This window comes from Anopheles funestus, chromosome 3RL (genome assembly GCF_943734845.2).
Source record: "Anopheles funestus chromosome 3RL, idAnoFuneDA-416_04, whole genome shotgun sequence".
NCBI classification, from domain to species: Eukaryota; Metazoa; Arthropoda; class Insecta; order Diptera; family Culicidae; genus Anopheles; species Anopheles funestus.
In genome coordinates this window covers 3721715-3742619 of record NC_064599.1, presented here as the reverse complement: position 1 = coordinate 3742619, position 20905 = coordinate 3721715, and the positions used below count along the sequence as shown (strand labels likewise).

Below are 20905 nucleotides of genomic sequence, written 5' to 3'. Positions count from 1 at the left end.
TGTCTTCACGTACTCGAAGTAAGCCGAATGTGCTGGAAATTATGCTTGCGGCCTCCCCTTTGAACGGCATCGAGTTTTTTTCCCCCTTCCGATCCATTCTTCAGGTACTCAGTATGATGATACGGTACGATAGGCGGGACAGGACATCTATCGGTTGGGAATGCTTAAAATTTCCTTTCCCCCGGCTCGGTAGCACGCTGAACGGTTCGGTGAAAGCAACATTGCAGGAATGCATAATTAATTGCAACAGAACATATTCAACGTGAAGCAGAATGACACAAGCCAAAGTATGATGTCAAGTCTCTGTCTCTCTCTCTCGTTCTCTTTTACATCGATAAAGCACGGAATCTGGGAAGCTTATGAATAAGGCCTTAAACTCAGTATGCAGTAGAAGGGGAAATATAAATCTTAGCGCCGGGAAGTTATTGGAACAAAATCTGCTCAATGTCAAAAGGGCTTTGATCTGTTGTTACTTAACAGGGAAAAGTTTTCTGAAAAGATACACAGAATACTTATACTATTTGTGTTTACATAAAATTACTTCTGAGAAAAATATACATTTTGAGATCACAAATTTAAGCAAACTGTTTTACTCAAGTCTCAGAGTCCTTATACTTGAACTCTGCACAATATTTATAGTTGTGTAACTATAACACAAAAGATTGTTTTCTACATTTCAGAAACAGTTTTAGTAGAATATTTGACCGAATATTCGAAAATTCGTTGAATATCTAAAGGACTCTCATGAGAACCGAAATTCAGAACTCCATTACTCGAGTAGTACTCCAAGTCCTCCAAGTACTCAAAGCTTATCGCTTGTGATAAGCTAAAGAAACACATAATTTTGTTTGATAAAATAATTACATACTCAAGAACAAATTATTATTAATTTAGTCGCATTCTGTGGACATCAGATATTCAGGTGTGTAATTTGAAGTCATTGTTCGACACCCTTGCCAAAGGTTAGTATAATATGAATGTAGTTTTGTAATTTCTTATCATGATTATACCTTACTCCAAAAACCATCAACAAACATCAGTGTGATAGTGATGTATTGTATAATTAATGCTAATTGTTTTGTGATGATAACATTACTCTTTTATCAGTGCCTTTTTTCTATTAAGTCTCTTGTCAACAATGATGTAAAATGTTATTTTGAATAAATAATTTTTTTCACTCACAACACTGCTCAAAGATTTAACAATACCGATATACTATCAAAGGGGAGAACATTTTCATGACCTAAATCCGTTTCGGTCCCGTTCCGAAAAACCGCACAGAAAAGCATTGTTATCCCGAACGATAATCCCCAACTCACTCTTTTGTGCGAGAGTGGACCGATGATTAGACAAACAAAAGCAACAACCCCGGGCGAGGGGGGAGGGGGGGTCTTGTGGGTTGTGGTCTACTTTCGGCAGCACTTAGTAATATTACCACAATACACAATTTATACACCGTGACATTGACAAACCCGTCATTATTGTGACATTTGAAGCCATGCCTAACCTTAAATCTAGCGCTGCATGAGAACGGACAAGTGCTTGGTTAGATGGTTTTTTTTTGGGGTTTTCTTTTTTTTTCTTCTTTGGTTAGTTTATCAAAAAGAAAGGGCTGATTTTGATAAGGGTACTACAGTTCACTGTCCTCTTGGTTAGGCGTTTGCGGTGATATAAAGCCATCAAACTGGTCCGTTTGCGCTCTATTGCGAGTTTTGTTGAGGATGCTGGGTAAATGGCTGTGTCTTCCGGTCTCTTCCTTTTATGGAATGTTGTTTTCAATCACATACAAACACACACCACCCTGTCTGGATTGACTCCCAAGAGTTAAAATTACCTCCAGCCTCTTCAGTTCCCGCTGGACACTGGACAAACTGTGGGGACATTCTTGCCTCCGACTGTGGTGCTGTCACCCTGTGCTGTGTCTAATTAATGGTCTGCTGAAGATTGATGGGAAACCCAAACCCAAAACACGGTTGTCCTCACACAACTCGCACACAAATGCTGGACAGTCCCGCAGTCGCTCGGATGCAGCAAAAAGGCAACATGGGGACAAGCAAAAGCTTTTACAACGATGTGATGTGTTTTGTTTTACCATGCGTATGAACATGGTTTTGCCTCGATTTACACATTTACTACAACAGTAAGCTTTATAACCTTCCCTAGAGTGATTCGTTTTGTTTTTTCCCCCCTTTTTGCCCCATCCATCTACACATTGCGGTACATATAATGTCCATACGTTACCATCTATCAGTGTGATTGCACACGCCACAGACGTATCGAGACGCAAAGCATCGTCTTTACGACGTAAGGCCTTTATTTCCCATATTCTCCATCTGCCCCAAAAAAAACGGTCAGAACAGCTCTGTTTCTGTTTGGGAAAACGACCCATTCCCACCGTTTGTCACTTACCAGCGAGTCCTGCGTGTACGGCTAGCAAAGCGGCAAGCGCGAGCATCTTAGTGTCCGACGACGCCCTATCAGGTTTCTCCTCTGTACGATGGCGTCCGTTGCTGGCGCAGCATTGGTAATGTCCTGGCGCGGCCAAATCGGACAAAGATCGGGCCGGTGGATGGTCCTACGAAGGGGTGTGGGTGAGGAGGGGGCGTTGCAAAATTTCCCACCCCCCAGGGGGAAAATACTGGCGCGCAAAACTCCGCACCGTCGGACTTTCGCGCGTGGCAAAGGAAACCGTCCGTTACCGTTGTGCGTTACGCACCGTTAACTCTTGCAAAATAAAACACAAAAAAAAAAATCACACAACCACACCAATATGGTTTGTTGTTTTGTTTTCGTTGTAAAAAATTCTTTACTTTGCCGGTAAAAAACAAACTTCCTGCTTTTTGCAGCAACTTCACGCACTGTTTCACACACACTAACACACACACAGACTCGAGGGATTTTGTACGGCCAACCGTGACCGTTCGCTAAAGCGATCGCATTTATATTCCTTTTCCTACGACATCCTTCTCGTACTCACTGCTCACTTCTCACTGCTCACACACACTGCACAGTTCGCTCACTCTGCTCGGGATCGTTCGATTACTTTGAAATCCGGGATGAAAAAGCAAAAAATAAAATAAAAAGGGAAAAATTTAAATAATCATACACTTCGGAACACTTCTACTACACCCAATGCTCAACACACTTCTTAACACCAACACCGACGGGTAGCAAGTAAGGAAAAGATTTACACCTCTTGCGTATTGATTGGGTCGGGAACATGAAAAATCTTTCCAACCGTTTTTTTTTGCTATTTACTTCGGTTCGTTTCTTCATAACATTTTCGCACCGTCTAGCGTCCTGTCGATCGATCGATTAGCCACGAGTGCCATTTGTGTGGAAGTGTTGTTTTCTTTTGTTTTCCTTTTTGTAGCTTTTCATTTTTACTTTAAGCTGTGGAAAATTTACCTTTTTTTTGTTCCGACTTTCAGTTACAGGTTTTCCCTGATGCGCACACAATCAGGACGCTAGCCGTTACTTAACAATTTCATAACTTTTTGCAAACGGTTTTTCTTCTGCTATCGGGACGGGTAATGCTATTAATTTTCCTACAGCTCAAGCTTCGTACAGGAATCCGCCCGAGGTTCGTATCGTCCAGGTCGTCTTCGCACAGTTGACACTTGACACATTGGGAAGGGAAAGCTTTTCGCCATACCGTGTCGCTTTTCCCGCCTTGCACTTTACCTGCCTGATGCACGTAGAGAGTTTGTTTTTAGCTTCGCAACACTGTCTGTCACCCCGGCATAACCTTTTGCGTTGGTAAGCTACCGCACGGGGGGAAGTTTGTTGACCACTTGCCAGCGTCAATTGAGCTGTACACCCCTGGGAGCGATGTTTGAGCGAAATTGTTCAGATCAGATTTGCAAAACAACGTTACGGTTCTTCAAGCCGGCGTCTGGAAAGGTAAAGAGAGAAAAAAAGCAGCTATTAGCAAATTATCTTTTTTTTTGCGTGGGATTTGTATGAAGAAACCGTTGTTAAAAGCGCTAAAAAATAATAAATCAAATCTTGTTTTAGAAATCTTTTTGTGGTTTTATAAAGAGGGAGGAATTAAAAACGTTCAACGGAAGGAAAAAGGAAACCTTTTCCAACACAAAGTTAACAACATCCCTCATGCAACTCATGTGAGATTGATGTATACACGTTCCCAAAAAAAACACATTTCACCAACGCCCAATGTTGTTAAAACATGACAGGTTGCTGTTGAGGATAATTATACAATCTCTCTCGTTTACAATCAACGGCATGTTGTGCCGTGTTCATCCCGTTCCCACACGTCAGCCCTTGACCGGGCGAAAGGGTTTGTTTTGTTTTTTTAACCAAGTTTACTGTTGTCTGGCCCACCAGAGCTCCCCCGGCAAACGGGGCCCCATGGGAGAAAATGCTTCCAACCCCCGGTTTGGAAAAGCAATAACATCACATCACAAACAATCCATCATACACCGAAGCATGACCGATTGATGATGATGATGATGATGCTATCCCGTTCGTTGTACCGGCGTTTTTGTTCCGATGTCGGTGCTGATGCTAAAAAAGGAACATTTGACACAGACGACCGGTAACCGGTGTGTGTGTGTGTGTAAACATGGTGTAAAAAACCACGAAATAAACAAATGGATAATGCGTTTCTGGGTTTCGGTGTTACCTTCTCCGTACCGTACCTATGAGGACAACGGTTTTTCATTGGTTTATTTTAACACTTTTCTCGTTCTAGAAAGCCTTTTTCTTAAATTTTATAATTTTTTTTTAAATATTACTTATATATCCTGTATTATACATTAATCATGTTAAAATCTTAAAAAATCTATTCTCATTACATATTTTATCTATCTTTTCAATTATTTTTCTAATATGAAATATAAAACATGTAAAAAGAAGTTGCCATTTTATAATACTCTCCTTCTCTCTCTCTCTCTCTCTCTCCCTTGCTCTTTTTTCACTATCTTTTTTTCTTTCACTTTATCTTCTCTCTCTCTCCCTCTTTTCCCTCTCTCTCTCTTTTCCCTCTTCCCTTCTCTCTCTCTTTCTTCTTGGCTTAAAGACCTTAGAGGTCACGCCGGCTATTTCTGGCTTATTAAACTTATTTTTACCACGTAGCCAGATAGTCTGCCTTTGCTACATAGAGACGGTCCGGATAGGATTTGAACTTCGGTCCTGTTGTGGTGGAGCCTGCACCGTTTATCACACACTAATACATTTTATAATACTAAAGACTTTAAAAAAAGAAAAGGTTAATACGATGATCCGTTTTTCGAACTCAACCATCATTTAGTCAATCAATTTTCATCCCCTAAAAAGCCACCCCCTCTAGCAATAATCTTAATACAGCTTAAATAACACGCCAAACTAACTATCTACTTCAACCCCACGTATGATGACCATCCTTTTACGTCGGATCATCCCAAAACAGCGGCAACAAACCAATTGCCAAAACAATTCGTGATATGCAAATCTAAACCAAAAACACTCCATCAGGCAAACGGTGTTTGTGCGAACAAACACCCCAAAACAATCGGCCACCGGACAAAATCTGCTCAAAACCCCGAAATTACCCATCCTCAAACCTGCTTCACTTCAGATACGGGTTCGGGATCGGGTCGGATTTCAACTGTTTATACATTTGCTTTCACCGGAAACTCCCACGTGTGTCGGGTGGTAATGTTTTCCCTACTGTTCGCACGGGGAAGGTCAAATCTCCACCTCAAACCTCCTATATAACCCACATGCATTCCAATTGGTACACCGCAAACAGCACGGCGTTGCTCCCGCTCAAACAATGCAATGCCCGGCGTAAACCATGAAGTTTTAATTTCGGTTCTTCGGTTTGCTCGGGCGGGTATCCTTGACCGTACCCTGCAACAATTCATCGTACACAATGGAAATTTTATCGTCTGTCGTGTGTACACAGAAGCGACGAAGAAACACAAATGCAGGAGAAAATACTAACCCTGGGCTAATTTACACGAATGAAAAATGCATTGTTGTGGAGATGGTTGGAAAAAAGGAAAACTTACAACAACAAAAATATATGACAACGGTTAACAGGCGAGAAAATGGTGCAAAACTTACTTGATGCTTTTGTGGGGGATTTAAGATACGGATAAAACACACAGCAAACATCAAACGGTGCTATGTTTGACCGAATTGTTTTAAAACCAAACAACACACAGAAACACACACAAAAAAATTCGCATCGTAAACAATTCGTCGTTCACCGGTCTTTATACAATGTCAGGAGAAAAAAAGGGAAGAATGAAAAATGGTACCAAAAATCAACATTAACACCCTCGCACAGGTCTTAGCCGGAGACAATGAAGGAGAGAAGAAAAAAAACGATGCGATTCGATAGATACACTTTTTTGCCTTCGTCTTGTTTTTCCACTATAAGCTTCTACGGACTTTCGCTCGCTGTAAACGTTTACTCTTCCGTAAGAATGCAGCTGCTAATTTTTGCAGCACCGATTGTTGTTTCCGTCCTCAATTCCAAACGGAAGAACGCAGCTCGAGCGACAGATGATGATAAATGGCAGTTTAATTTGGCCTTCCACTTTTTTTGGCCGCATGAAAAATGGGTCAATTTTCTTTTGCAATGCTTCTTTCTACGAACGATCGTGAATCCACGTGCAACCATCGTACACTACAACTGGTTTTGTTTTTTTTTTCCTTACTTCCCCCCACCACCCCGCGGAAGAATTGGAGTTTGAGAAAACGATCGAAAAAAATGGGTCTAACGAAGAAATAAATAAAACTCAATATTACCGCTTACAGTGCTTGATTACAATGATGGAATTTTTGGGGGTGAAAATTTATAGATTCACCTAAAGCATCTGTTGCCTGCGGTGGTGAATTGCCTTCGTTAAGGGGGTTGTGTGATGGGTGAGAAATTAATTGCCCACTATCAATATTGTGCCCCCGTCGACGGTCGGTAGAGCTCCATTCCCAGCGAAAAGGCCAAGGTCAGACCGAGAGATTAATTGAGGGGGAAAAAAATCCCAGTTGCATCGAAACCGCACGTGATTGTGTGAGGGTCATACAGTCATACAGAACACACTGACCCGAGCAATTTATTTTTAAAAGTTTGGTTTAATTAATTTCAACGCAAATGAAAATATTTTTCTGCTTACCATTTCTTATTAATTAAATATATTTTCAAATGAAATCATATCCATTTGATAAGTTTTATAATAAAAATTTTAAAAAATGTTTTCCAAAACACATTAAACTTTCCTTACGATTGACAACTTTAAGCAAGCAATTTTTCATTTTCCAAGAAGCACCTTTTTCCCACCGTAAATGTCACGCGTGTCACTTTTCCTCGTTCTTTTTTTCGCGCTTTTCCACAAGTGACAGAACCATTTTTCACCTGTCAAGCAGGAAAGCAATGCGTAGCACATTGCAACTTACCTTCCTTACGCAAGGTGTTAGCAATTTTAGCACTCAGAAAAGTGAAAGGGAGGATCTTTGGGAAAATTTTCCCTACTGTAAGCAACTTCCAGGGATGAGTTTTTCCTTCCTTTCTAAGTAGGTACCGAATGAGTTCCTCGTAAAGGTGAAAGTTCTTTTGGTGCATCAACCGTAAAAGCGCACTCTTTTAGACATATGTTAAGGGAATGCTTGTTGATAGAGCTTTTTTTGCTAAAGCATATTGCACAAATAATAATGCCCAACCAGAGGAACCTTTACCAACAAAAGGCTGTCACCAAGGGGTTTGTAGGAATTTCGCTTGCTTCCGTTTTACATACATCGAAATGAAGGGCAAAAAGCATCTCAGTATCAAAAAACCACTGCCCTGCATGGCAAATGTTAATAGTAGCAAGATAAATTACGCTTCTTACGAAACTTGCTGCAACAGTTCGTGCCACAGTTCACCCGCAAGCATTCTTTATCGAAGTAGATATTGCTGATCGTGTCATGAATCTTAAAGAAAAAAAAACACACACACTTTCTCAAAGGCAACAAGACAACCTAGTAAGCACTATCAACTAACAACATGACAAAAAGTTGTACAACTGGGAAAGTTTTAAGCTCCAAGGCGCCCGCACCACTCTGTACCGCCTGATGCGAATGTTGGAAACTACATACAGCTCATGCCGCCGCAAGCCAACTATCCGATCTTGTGCAAAATGTCGATCGAATTTCGCTTCTTACTTCGCCTGTGCAAAAGTTTACCATTCCGTCCATTGCAAAAGTGGTTGCAGTTGGACTTATGTATTGCTGCTCATGGTGCAAAGCGGATTCCACTGCGGACACAGCTGCTTTACATTCTGCCAACAGGGAGGACAAACTTTAGCGACACACTCAGTTTCCACCCCCGGTCCCGGTGTAGCAAATAGGAATTCACTGATGAATAAGAAGCGCTTGCAGAAGATCAAATATGAAGCGACATGGCCGTATGTATGTGGATCGACGGTAGAGAAGCTTTCGATTCGAAATGTCAGAGTGAAAGCGACAAAAGTCCTACCGAACGTTAAGTTTCGCTGAGAAATCCTTACACTGCCGCATTACTCTCTAGATGTGTTCATCATCATCATCGTTCCATTAGGTTTGAAAAGTATCCAACATTGGAAAAAATAAAAGTTTTTTCGTAAAATCACAGACATAATGTTGCTTTTTTTGGAAAGTAAAGAAAAATTCAAACATTTTAGTTTTTGTCGTAAAAAAAACACATCAAACGAAAAGGCAAACTTTTCGATATGCTGGCTCAACTTTATAATTATCAGATTTTTTTCATTTTTTTTGATCATTTATTGATGAAAGGTTTTAGCTTTTGACGAAGTAATGAGACAAAAACTAAATTCGAAATTAAGTACTTTTTTTTTTGGAAAAAAAATCTCTATCATTGATGAATGGGATAACGTTTACAAAGGATAAGTCTTTCGTTTTTATTTTAACAAAATAATTATTTTTGTTTGATTGTTCTTCAAAACTAATCAGATAATTACATTTTAATGAAGGTATCTATCTTCTCCTCAACATCGATAAGAAATCGTTGAATTTCGTGCATTATAATCGTTCCGTTTTGTGTTTATTTATGTTTATTTCGAAAAAGATTATTTTTGCGGCTCTATTGTTGACACTTTGTCAAGGTTAACACCCGGTACCGGCCCTGGGTCAACCGGTGAATGGGTAGAAAATCAAATAAATTATCCATAATCCCACCGGTGATTGCTTTCACTTCAGCAATGGACACACTCAGTCCCTTCATAATGGGCCCACGCATGGACGGCCACGATTGTTGTTTTGGAAGCGAAGGTGTCGCTTACGAAAGTGAACCAATGAACCAAACCCGGAAGGCTCAGCATGCTGACCATAAATCGTCACCGTTTGACACTTTTATTGGTCTAAACGACTGACGATCCGACTCTTATTCGATTCGATCGAGTCGATGGCTGCTCTCTAGTTGATCCCCAAGACAACAAGTGAATATAATAGATTTTATTTGCCGATTTCTTTTTCTTTGGTCGTGAAATTATGTGAAGGTAAAGAGAGAAAAAGAAATTTCAATCAAAGTAAAAAGAAATCCAGAAAGAAATCTCGTTCGACTGCGGGTAACAACTTGTCCGCAGCAAAAAGCTCGTTAGAAACATAAAAAACACCAACTGCAGCTATATTATCTTACATTCCCCGGTCGTAACTATTGCGCTGGCCAAACAACCTCAAAAATACGACTAACGACAAATCTCTGGTTCCGTGGTAACCCTTCCGAAATCCGGTACAGAGAACATACAAAACCTAACCTTCGGTTAGGTGTTTTGTTTGCTTGTGCGACGCTTCGAAGTAAATCGAGAAAATTTATGCAAGGATTTGGACCCGAACTGACCGTACTCAAAGGAAAAAGAAATCTGGAACTTTCGTTTTTGCTTGACCTGAGCAACTTAGCGATAGAGGTGTATGTATGTGCTTAAGTTCTGCGATACATACGCGCCATCAAACAAACAGACCCACGGAAAAGAACGCGGAAAAACTTTAACTTTTCCATCAGCATACAAAAGGAGACACAAGTTGAGGCAGTGAAAAAATGTCAGACACGTAAGAAACTAACTTAACAACTTACAGTACCGCAGTGGAGCGAGAGAAAAACTGTTCCAAAAGCACTCGGTATATCGGTGGAATAAATTTGTGCAACCAATTAGCTCCCCCGCGAGCGGTCAACCGTACGAAAGTGAACCTGGTGCTCTGGTTTCTCAAAAAGCCCGAAGACACTTCCCTTCCTGGGTGTGGAAGGTTTCCCAGTAGTGGTGGGAACTCTGGAATGGATTCATAGAAACTAAGTTCAGTATGAATTACTCCGGAGTTGACTCCGAATTACTCCGGAGTTGACTCCGAATTACTCAGAAGTTTACTCCAAATTACTCCAGAGTTGACTACGAATTACTCCGGAGTTTACTCCGAATTACTCCGAAGTTGACTCCGAATTACCCCGGAGTCGACTACGAATTACTTCGAATTACTCCGAAGTTGACTCTGAATTACTCCGGAGTTGACTACGAATTACTCCACAGTTGACTACGAATTACTCCGGAGTTGATTCCGAATTACTCCGGAGTTGACTTCGATTTACTCCAGAGTTGATACCGGATTACTCCGAAGCTGACTCCGGTGCTGCATCCAGAGTTTATTAGGATGCAGGAGACGAGTTACACCGGAGTACACTCCAGAAAGTCTCGGAGCCAGAATAATCTGACTCCGGGAAAATTGAGGACTTACCCATCACTAGTTTCCACTGGTTCCGCAGTTGGTTAGAGCCGCAGGTGAATAATCCCACTGTCCACCTCCCCAACGAAAAAGTGCTTTGAGCCAGTCCGATACGGTTTCAATTAACATAACTTCCGATTCTTCACTTTCCGCTCACGGTCACCTTTGCCACGGTTCGGTGGATGATTTCATTAAAATGTTCATCCCACCAATGCCTGTTGGTTTTTCGGTGTGGCCCAAAAATCACTACCAAGCGCGAAGGTTCCGTTTTGGGTACGAGTCCTGTTTACATACGGAATGAGTTTTCAGTGCGATTTTAATGAGCCTTTCCTTGCCTGTGGTTTGGTGGAGTGTGCATCCTGATGCTATCAATGTTTACTTAAAAATATCTTTCTTTTTCTTTCTCTTTCTCCCTCTCAGATGAAGCTTACTCCATTATGTATTCCGAAAATAAAAGATATTACCACGGAACTTGGTTACTTTGTTGTACTATGGATGAAGTGTAATTGTTTAATCAACCTTTTGTTATTCTGGATCTCCTTTTCCCACGTGGGAGAAGGCTTTATTTATTTTCATTGTTTAACAATGCGAACATCAGTCAGACCGTTTCTTTTATTATTTCCATCTTTTGCATCGAGATTTATGTCTAAGTTATGATTGACTTAACTCTTGGTATGATATTTGTAATTTTATGAATATTTGTAATTTTAAACTGATTTTTGTTGCTTGTTTAAAGCAGTTACAGCTGTCCATGCCTTAAAAAAGTATTGAAGGATAGCTAAAGAACGAAACTCGAATGAGTAAAAGAAAAATTAGTTTGAATCATAATATTACTAGAATAAAAACATCAATAATTTCAGTCAAGTTAAATCTGTTCCTCTAAATGCGACAATTAAAAAACACAAACTAAGCCAAAGCACTTCCAAACGGGATAATCCTTCAGGTTTAAACCATCATCCCTAATCCGTTGTTATGCGTTCCAAACAAAACAAACAGTCAATGAACAAAAAGAATACACCATAAATCCTTTGCACCGTAAATGCTCACCCCCCGCCGAGTTGGCTTACAGTTTGAGTGTAATTTTTGCTCCCTTGCGACACAATTACCATATGATCCTATTTGCTGCAAACCGTTTGACACGTTCCCTAGCCTTGAATCCGTTGCGGGACCACAACCACAAAACCCGGCGAAGGGAGTTTTGTTGTGTTTTTCCTCAATTTTTGCAGCACCGTAAATCGCCCGTGGTCATAATCGCTTATGACAACGAGCTAAGCCGCCGTACTCGTACGACGTGGCGTAGGTGGCGGCAACCCATCGTGCTCGCGATCATACGCGTAAGGTTTTATGACAGCACACTATGTCGTTGAGCTATGCCATGGCGAATGCGGTCCAACAATGGTAGCATCGCGCCTTGACAAATGGTGAAACGCATCGGATATAATCCACACTGTGTGCTCTTGGGAAAGTGTTTAAAGGTCCAGCGATAGGAAAAGCCCAATCCACTTTAAGGGCAACGAGCAACTTCAATGTTTTTTTTTGTGACCATTTCCCACAGTTACTTCGATTGCGCATAAAACTAATCCTATTAGACGATCAATATTTGTGCCGTGACGGTAAGCAAACGTTTTACGAGATCGTTCTTGTTTACCTGTATCGTGAATTATCGAGAAGAAGGCGAACAAATTGGGAAAGTTCATCGTTCATCTAATCATCGTTAGTTGTAACACAAAGGCTAAAGAGCAAACGTTCGCCAGAGAGATGTTTTTTTGTAGCTCTGAATTGATTATCGTTTAAAAAGTAACCCAATAAGTATGGATTGATTATACTTTTGGATGATTATTTTTCTTTTAAGAATTATTTATGACATTGCTTTACGTGTATGAATGAATCTTTGAGGATTCATGTTTCTTTCGGGAGTCAACTCATGAGTTGAATGACTTTTAACTGAAGATTTATCTCAATGATTCTGCGTTACATTATTTTTAACTCCTAAATTAAAGCAACTCAAAGCTTTAAAAAAAACAACTACTCAAAAATTGATCCAAAACATTCGCCACGGGTTAAACATTCCAATCGGAAAAACAAAACATTCAAACATATTTCATACTTTTGGTCACACTACCTTTTGTGGAACACTACACCACGAACGGAAGAATCAAAGTTTTCATACTGGATGGAAACATGAATCAATTTTTTCCCCCAGTTTACCTCGCACACAAACCAATCAAACTGCGACAAACAAATCAATACGCGCCACAATAACACGCTCAAAAGTTCAACTCGATTTCGAAAACTTTCGATTCACAGTTCGATCGTACTTTGTTTGAGTTTAACGGAACGGAGGTTTTTTGTTATTTTCTTTCTTTATATTTATTACCTTCCGAATTGCCACCGCCAGAGGGCCGTGACCGTGGAAAAGAAAGAAGTTTTTCTCGGTCAAAAGCAAATAACAGAAAACACGACAAAACCCAAACTTACAGAAACACATTGTTACATTGTTTGTCATACAAGAGCGCGAACCACCATTGGATTGATCGGAGGGCAAAAGTGGCTAAGGTAGGGAACGGGGAGAACCATGTAAGGGGATTTCGTGTGACAATTTGTTACACATGGTTTTCACAGAAGGTGAGAAAGTAGGAAAATGAAAAAGTTGTTTCGAAATATTCCAAATGCTTCGAACAGAAACAAAAAGGTTCAAGGTTAAGGTTATCGGATGGGAAATAAAGTCCGTAACTCACACAACCTTATACCAGCACCAGGCTATCAAGTTAAACGCAACTTCCAAACTTTACCAGCTGTAAATGATGGCACATTAAGCTCGGAAATTTTCCACCATTTCTTGTGAATTGTGTATCTGTAACGTGCTTTAAGTTTGAATTGGTTTTTTTCTCCTGTATATCTTTGTATTAGTTTCAACCTGTGTCCAAAAGGTGTGTCCTAAAGTCGCCTTTTTGTGTTTCGTGTAAAATATATGTAGGAAAGAAACAAAAAAAAAGCTGTTGAAGGACAATAATATCCCATGAGAGAGAGAGAGAGAGAGAACCACCGTAAAGGCCAATTAACAAACACAACGAAAGTGCTCCCTATTTGTACGGTGAAATAGTAGGTGCCTTTTCGGTAGCCATTATTCGAAAGGTATGTTATTTTTATTTCACATTTCCCTTCACAAATTGGGCAGTTAAAATGATCGCCAAACAAAAAAAAATAATAAAACAACAAAACTTCATCACGGTAATTATGACGTTTGATGCGGTAACTTCACTCACTGGGACCATTCGCCCTTTAGTGTAGCTCAGCTACGATCCATGTGCAAACTATGGAAAGCGTAAAATATGCAAAAGGATACAAATCCCCTCGAGACGGTCACATGATGAATGAAGCACGGTGTAATGTAATATATTACTGGAATAAAAAAAAAATACTGGACAGTAAAATAACACGTCATGGAAAAACGAACGAGAAAAAGAGAGAAAAACTTTTTCACCTTTGAAAACTCACTCAGGAAACAAGCGATTTGTCAAAGAAATATTAATCAATTGAAGATTAGTTTAGAAATTGGACAGGAAACAGTAACTTTCCTGGTTGTTTTCCATCTCAGATCGTGAGAAGGCGATAATTTAAACATTCATCAAAGAGAAGATCATAATTATGCAGCATGTGGAAATATTTAAAATAGTTTTCTTCAAAAAAAGGCAAAACTTTAATTGACATATTTCCTTTACGAAATAATTTTTCCCGAAACTTTACTATACTGACGGATGTGAAGAAGAATGTAAAATTATTAATTTCCGTTTTTTAATTGATCTTTTCATTCTCTCGCCGTTTGTTCTCTTTCTTTTCTTCAAAATGGCGAAATAATTGTACGGCATTAAAGGAATTTTCCTCTCTAAACGATAGCAATAGTTCGCAGAAAAAAGTAATTTGCTTTCGTTGGTAAAGAATAGCCCTTCCGGTTCCGGTACATCGTTTACCATCCGGAACGGAAAAGCGGATGTACACCAACAAAAAAAACGGGGCAACCAACTCTGCTGTGGAACCTGTTTGCATTGAAGCTAATCCAATGTGGAGTGTATGGAACATGCTTAAAGCACACCGAACCGCACGGAATGTCATAGCAAAAAAAAGGTTGAATAAATCCCGTTGTTATCCGAGCACAACTTCTAACACACGTACGTGTTCATGTAAGCTGTGGAGCTGTATGCGTGTATATATGTATGTGTGTGTATGTGCTTGTCGAAAGGAACGAGAATAGGAACAAAGAATACGAGAATCTTGTACCTACAACTTGATGACACGTTCCCAGCAGCTCATCTCGAAATGGTAATCTCTTCACTGCATATCCTATAGCACTATACAGTGTGTACCACAATTATAAGACTGCTTTTTCGGTCAAAATATTTTTAATAATTTTTGCACATTACATTTTTGTGTCATAATTTTGGTTTATTCGGTGAAAGAAGTTCACAACATATTTAGAGCTCTTTTCATGGCGTTTAGACCAAATTTTTATCTAGACCAATATTTTATTTTATTTTTATTTAAGTGCTCTTTTTGAACGTTATGCAAGCAATGATTAGAATTTAGCAATTTTCTAATTTCTATTTTTTCTTTTTGAATTAATTTCAACCACGCGACCTTAAAGTTATGTCACGTACTATAAACTCCAAACACATTCAACTCACACACACACAAACGTGGATATTTAATGTCTCACTTGAAATTGAGACATAAAGAGACCGAGGGAGCACACAAAGTGAGGAAGATAAATGTTAAAAAATTTTGTTGAATTTAATTTAAATCGACCGTGCACGGAAACACATGCACATGGGTGCTCGAGCATTAGCGATATAAATTATGTCCGCTTGCAAATGGTCTGCTAGCAATGATCGTTGCACCGTTGGTTGACGCCTTGTATGCTACGTTACGTTGACCGAGATTAAGTAATTTTTCACCCTGGTCGAGATTTCGTTTTGTTCGAATGTCCCTGTCAGGAGGACAGTTATTTTTTTGTTTTCGAGGCGAGAGTTGACGTACAGCTACTTGTGTGTTTAATAATTCAACAACAATACGACGTGGTTGTTTTCGTTTGTTTGGTTCTTTTTTTGTTTTTCTCCCGTACTTCACTTTCAATTACAACCACTAATGATGGGCCCGATTCTGTGTCACGGTCTCCAAACCAGTGTTATAAATTCTTCATGTAGGCCCCTTTATGATGCAAGTTTATGGTTACGGTTCAGTGGTTCTAAATAATTGGTAATTCATTTTTCATACCGACCACTATATTATGTATGGAATAATTTGATTTTCATTTTTGTCCACCACCGTTTTTGTTCCGGTGCAGGCTGTCCGTGATATGGGGTGTCCCCTCTAGGGAGTAAAACCTTCCATGTCAAAATGTCTCACTAGTTCTTTTTCGTTTTTTTTCCTCTTCTTCTAAAACTAACCCATCACCTTCTTACACACAGCACTGTCAATCATGTTCGTCATGTATGTGCGGGCTTAGAATACTTCACTATTTCATTTAAAAACACATAACCTCTTCTCCCACCCATCCATTCCACTTTTTACATATTGAGAAGGGTCAAAGAAGAAAGAATGCCAAATGCACCCGGATTGAAGCGCCCATGGGGACGAACGAACAAAAAAAAATCCCATCAATTTCCTACGACTCCGTCAGAATGGATGGAGGCGCATGGTCTTTCACGCTAAAAAGGGGCTGAAATGGTGGATAGAGTCGTGCCGGCGTCGGCGTGGAAGCGTTTCCATTCTTCGCGGCACGGAAAAAGATGCTGCTATTTTTATTACTTCTTTCAGCTGGTTCGATTATACTTCTTCGCATGTCGTCTCGTCTAACAACAGAAGCAACAAACAACAACAAAAAAAGGAACGGCACGGTTGGATATTTATATGACCGACAATCGATTACTTAGAAGGAAGCCGACGTTTTCTTGTCTGGTTATGATAAAAATAGCGAATACCCATTCGTACATTGAATGTGCAGTTTCATATAGATATTCGTGGCGCGTAGAATGTGCAATATAATGCTGAAGAATTATCCGTACTGACATGCTGATCGGTTATGAAGAATATCGGCAGCAGTTTTCTCGATCGAAAATCGTTTGTTATTGTGCGGTTTGCTAACAGTTATAAAGTTGAGATTGGAATCGGATAACATACAAAAAAAAAAACAATATAAATTTTATGTTACAGGAGTAAAACAAATCTTTGAATAAATTTGAGAGAAGATAAAATGAAACGTAATAAATTTGCAGGAAAAAAAGGCAAATTTCTCTTCATGGAGGGAAATTATTTAATGGTTCTAATTTACATAAATTATAGCGTTTCCTTTTATTACATTTTTATTACAAATTTTTGCTATGAATTCTTAATATTGAGCTTCATCAATTTAAATTTTAGGATATGCAAAAATTCTCCTTATGGTTTAAAATGAAAATGTTTCCTTTCCAACGCATGCTGTTTTGTCCCAACGCAAACAACCAACCAAACACTAACCCTTTCACATCCCTTAAACTCGGCAGCATCCACCACAAGTCACTCATCCTTCATCTGCTTCATCTGCTTCATCCACAACTGGTGCTTTGGTCGGTGATTGATGGTCAACTATATCCGTTACTGTTAAACTACCGACCCACTGGCTGCGTTTCGTCTCACCTTCTTTCGTGGACCTTCTTTACCCATCACAGATTCCATTCCATAAATCATAACTTACAAGCGATGAGAATCGCAGGCTCGCGTCTGGGAATGAACCATACCGTAACGTTGTCCTGCGGCACGAATCAAATTTTCATATTTCAATCCTTTTGCCGGACAAGAAACTACTGGTCCGTTTTTACTGCATCCTTGGGGTAGGACACCAAAAAAACAGGGAAAAAGACATAACTGGTGATCTTTTTACCACACGATGACCACAGCAGTGTTTCAGCCCTCCGGCGAAACGAGCTTACTGCGAATGCGAATCGGAATAAGAAATGTCCTTGTCCTTTGTAAGAATCTTGCAAAACACTGGCAGCAAGAAAAACAATATATCCTATATCAAACCATCCATGTCTATCATATTGTTTTCAGGAGTGGCATAATCTACTCCTGACGCTTCGGTTCGGCGGTTCGGCGACTAAGAAAAAAAAGGGGTGAGTGAATGTGACCGAACACATAAATCAACTCTACCCGAAAAAAAAAGAAATACGCTCACGATGATAAAGTACCTACTCGGAAATGCATACCAAAACCGGCAGGATATGGCACATGTATCGTTTATCTTAATCCAGTTCCGTAGAATTGCTTCGGTGATCAAGCGAGAAAACGATTGTGTCACTAATGCTGGCGCTCGAGTCGTTGAGCAACTGTCTTCTAGCAAAATTGTATTTTTTTTTTAAATTTTGTGTGGACTACAATATGGAATAGAATTTGATAAAAGAAAAGGAGAGAAAAAAACACTCCATCCATCCAGCATGTTGGCGGATATGCAAATTAATGTAAATTTATTGTCAGTCATTTTATTTCATCAAACCAATTTACACCTAAAAAAAGTTCTGACAAAATGTCGGATTATTTATACATTTACAGTACAGTTTGATTACACATAAACAAGGCTCGATTTTACAGATTGACCAAGGTTTATTGATTTGCAATAAAAAACGTTACTTCCAAACACCAACCTGCAAACCATCCTTCCACACAACGGAAGCGAAATGCTTTACTATTAATGTACGATTTTTATCACTGTCGAAAAAATGCAATTTTATCACGCCGATCCAATCAAGGCCAAGGCATCAAAAACCAATCAATGTACCGATTTACAATCCCATCAACCGAAACCCTTGGCCAACAGAAATAAGAACTCCGTTTTCCACAAAGAACCGTACGGGGGCCAGTAACATTCGATTATATTTCATTTCCACGTTACAAACACCCAAATTCTCCACCACCATCCACTACTGTGGGTATTTTGTAGTTTTGCCCTTACGGCCACACGCCCGAAAAATCGCAAATGGCATCGCCGGCTTTATATACTGAAAACAATATCGATTGTGTGTTGGCTCCGGCTGTGGTGACCGAAACCATTCGAACCAATCGGCATCGTACAGCTGAAACCTAACCATTGTGCGTGACTAATTGATAAAAAGAAAACTAACTCCCGTCCAGTGTCCCTTTTTCCCCAGGCCACCTCTCACCTGTGCGATCCACTTTGTCTAGCCATGAAGTTGGCCACAAACTATAGTACACTATACCAACCCTCGTCCCATTACTGAAAACCCAAAAACGACGATGAACTGTTGCCTTTCATTTTTCAATTTCCCACTCCGGTCCCCCAATAGAACGGTAAAGCTTCACATTCCGGGGGGGGGGGGGGGGTTGATGTTTTCGGTTCCGTTTTTTGAAGACCTTGTGCTTCAACCGCCGAAACCGATGCTTGGTTTGCCTTTTTGAAGCTAAATTAGAGAATGAAAACCACGGCACTGGGATCGTCCATCGGGTGGTTTCGGGACGCCACCAAACAAAACCGAATTCACCGAACATTATGTAAGCGGAAATGTTTTTCCGCCCCCCTGCAAAAACGAAATTTCTGTTGTTACACTTTTGTCTGATGCTCTCTAATGGAAGGTACCAGAAATTCTAGAGTGTTCTTGTACTTATTTCGGTAGAAAATAGTATTGCTCCTGTTGAGGGACAAACCACATGAGAATATAATTATTTATATTAGTTTGTAGTAAAATGTATCAGTCTTTGACTCGCAGCAGACAATAATCCGTAGATCTTCAGAATCTTCAGAGTCATTCATTTCATGAGTCGATTCCCAAGAAATTCAGGAATCTTCAAGGAATCCTCAAGAAATCCTCAAGGAATCCTCAAGGATTCACGAATCTTAATACATTTATGATCTGAACCCAAGTACTAGAAACATTCGATTGTAAAGAACGATTCCCAGCCATTTCTGACGTCTCTTGATGTTATTGGATGGGATCTGAAAACTTAGTCCAGCGCCTCTATCATTTCCACCCACGGGCTGATCCGAATCTGTGAGAATTCATGAATCTTCATGTGGTGCATGTGATAAACGGCACCGGCCCACACGGCAGGACCGGGTTCAAATCCCATCCGGATTGTTCCCCCGTAGCAAGGGCTGACTATCCGGCTACGTGGTAAAATAAGTCTAGTAAGCCATAAATGGCCGGCGTGACCTGTTAGGTCGTTAAGCCAAGAAGAAAAAGATTTAGTAAAATCGATATACATAGAAGGCAAGAGATCTTTAGAAAGAGAATTATTACTAACGATTCGCGATACTTTTAATCAAGTTGAAGGACTTTTTTACGTCACAACTCCATTCATTAGAAATGAATAATCTTCAGCTTGTTAAAAGCATAAAAATATCAACATTAAACTGCTCTAATGGCACTATAAAAATTATCTACAACCGCGGACCTTCTCAATCAAAATGCATTACCTAACGTTGGATAAACCACAAGACCTTTCCTGACAGCCCAAAACACTATCTCTCTCGGCTATCGTTGTGAATAACTCTTGGCCTTACTTCGTTACGAAAAATTTAACTCCTGTCCACCTCCTGCTTGATTTCTTTGTAACGGGGAAGGATTAGCACGATGGCTACAAAAATGTTACCTTTTTCGCAAGCAGCTTTACATACACGCACACTACCATACGTTCCACGAAATGGAAAATCAATATTACAAACCACATTTAACTGTGCGTTTTGTTTTTTTTTGCAATGGATTTTCCACAAGTTCGCGGCTCTTCGTACGTATTAATAATGAACATCCTTCCTGCCCACAAGTGGTTTCAAACCATTTATAGTATACAGTGTCGTTTAAAACTGAACTCTCGTCTCTCGATTGAGAACGGAGAGACAAAGGGAAAAAGCTGAACGAACTTAGATTGCGGTGTGTCCATTTATACGGACCACTTGGGCCTGGGTTGGACGGCATTACCGGAAATTGATTTGTCTGTTGTTGTATTTGAGTTCTGTCGATCGATCGGTGTGCGATGGACTTTACTGGAATGCTTCCTCACAAAGCAGAACCATTCCAGAATGGGGAAGAACTTTTCGCAAATTGAGCGGAACTAAGAAGGGATATAATCTTTTTTTCATGCTTACAATTAATAGATCTGTTTGGAGTAGATTTAGCTTTGAAAATTATTCAATATTACTACAGAAACAGGTTTTTTTAGCTTT

At 39.9% G+C, this 20905-nt stretch overlaps 1 protein-coding gene across 7 annotated transcripts in view; it reads right to left on the bottom strand.

Moving 5' to 3' along the window:
* The window catches only part of LOC125772142 (uncharacterized), a 103756-nt gene that overhangs the window by 71287 nt on the left and 11564 nt on the right, over positions 1-20905 (bottom strand). For 6 of the 7 annotated variants that reach the window (XM_049443571.1, XM_049443573.1, XM_049443567.1 and 3 more), the window contains exon 2: positions 2410-3042. In XM_049443571.1, coding sequence (XP_049299528.1) covers positions 2410-2455 — 46 coding nt within the window. In that variant the 5' untranslated portion in view covers positions 2456-3042. Of the gene's footprint in view, positions 1-2409; positions 3896-20905 lie in introns of all 7 variants that reach the window. The other variant, XM_049443568.1, reaches the window with a different exon arrangement.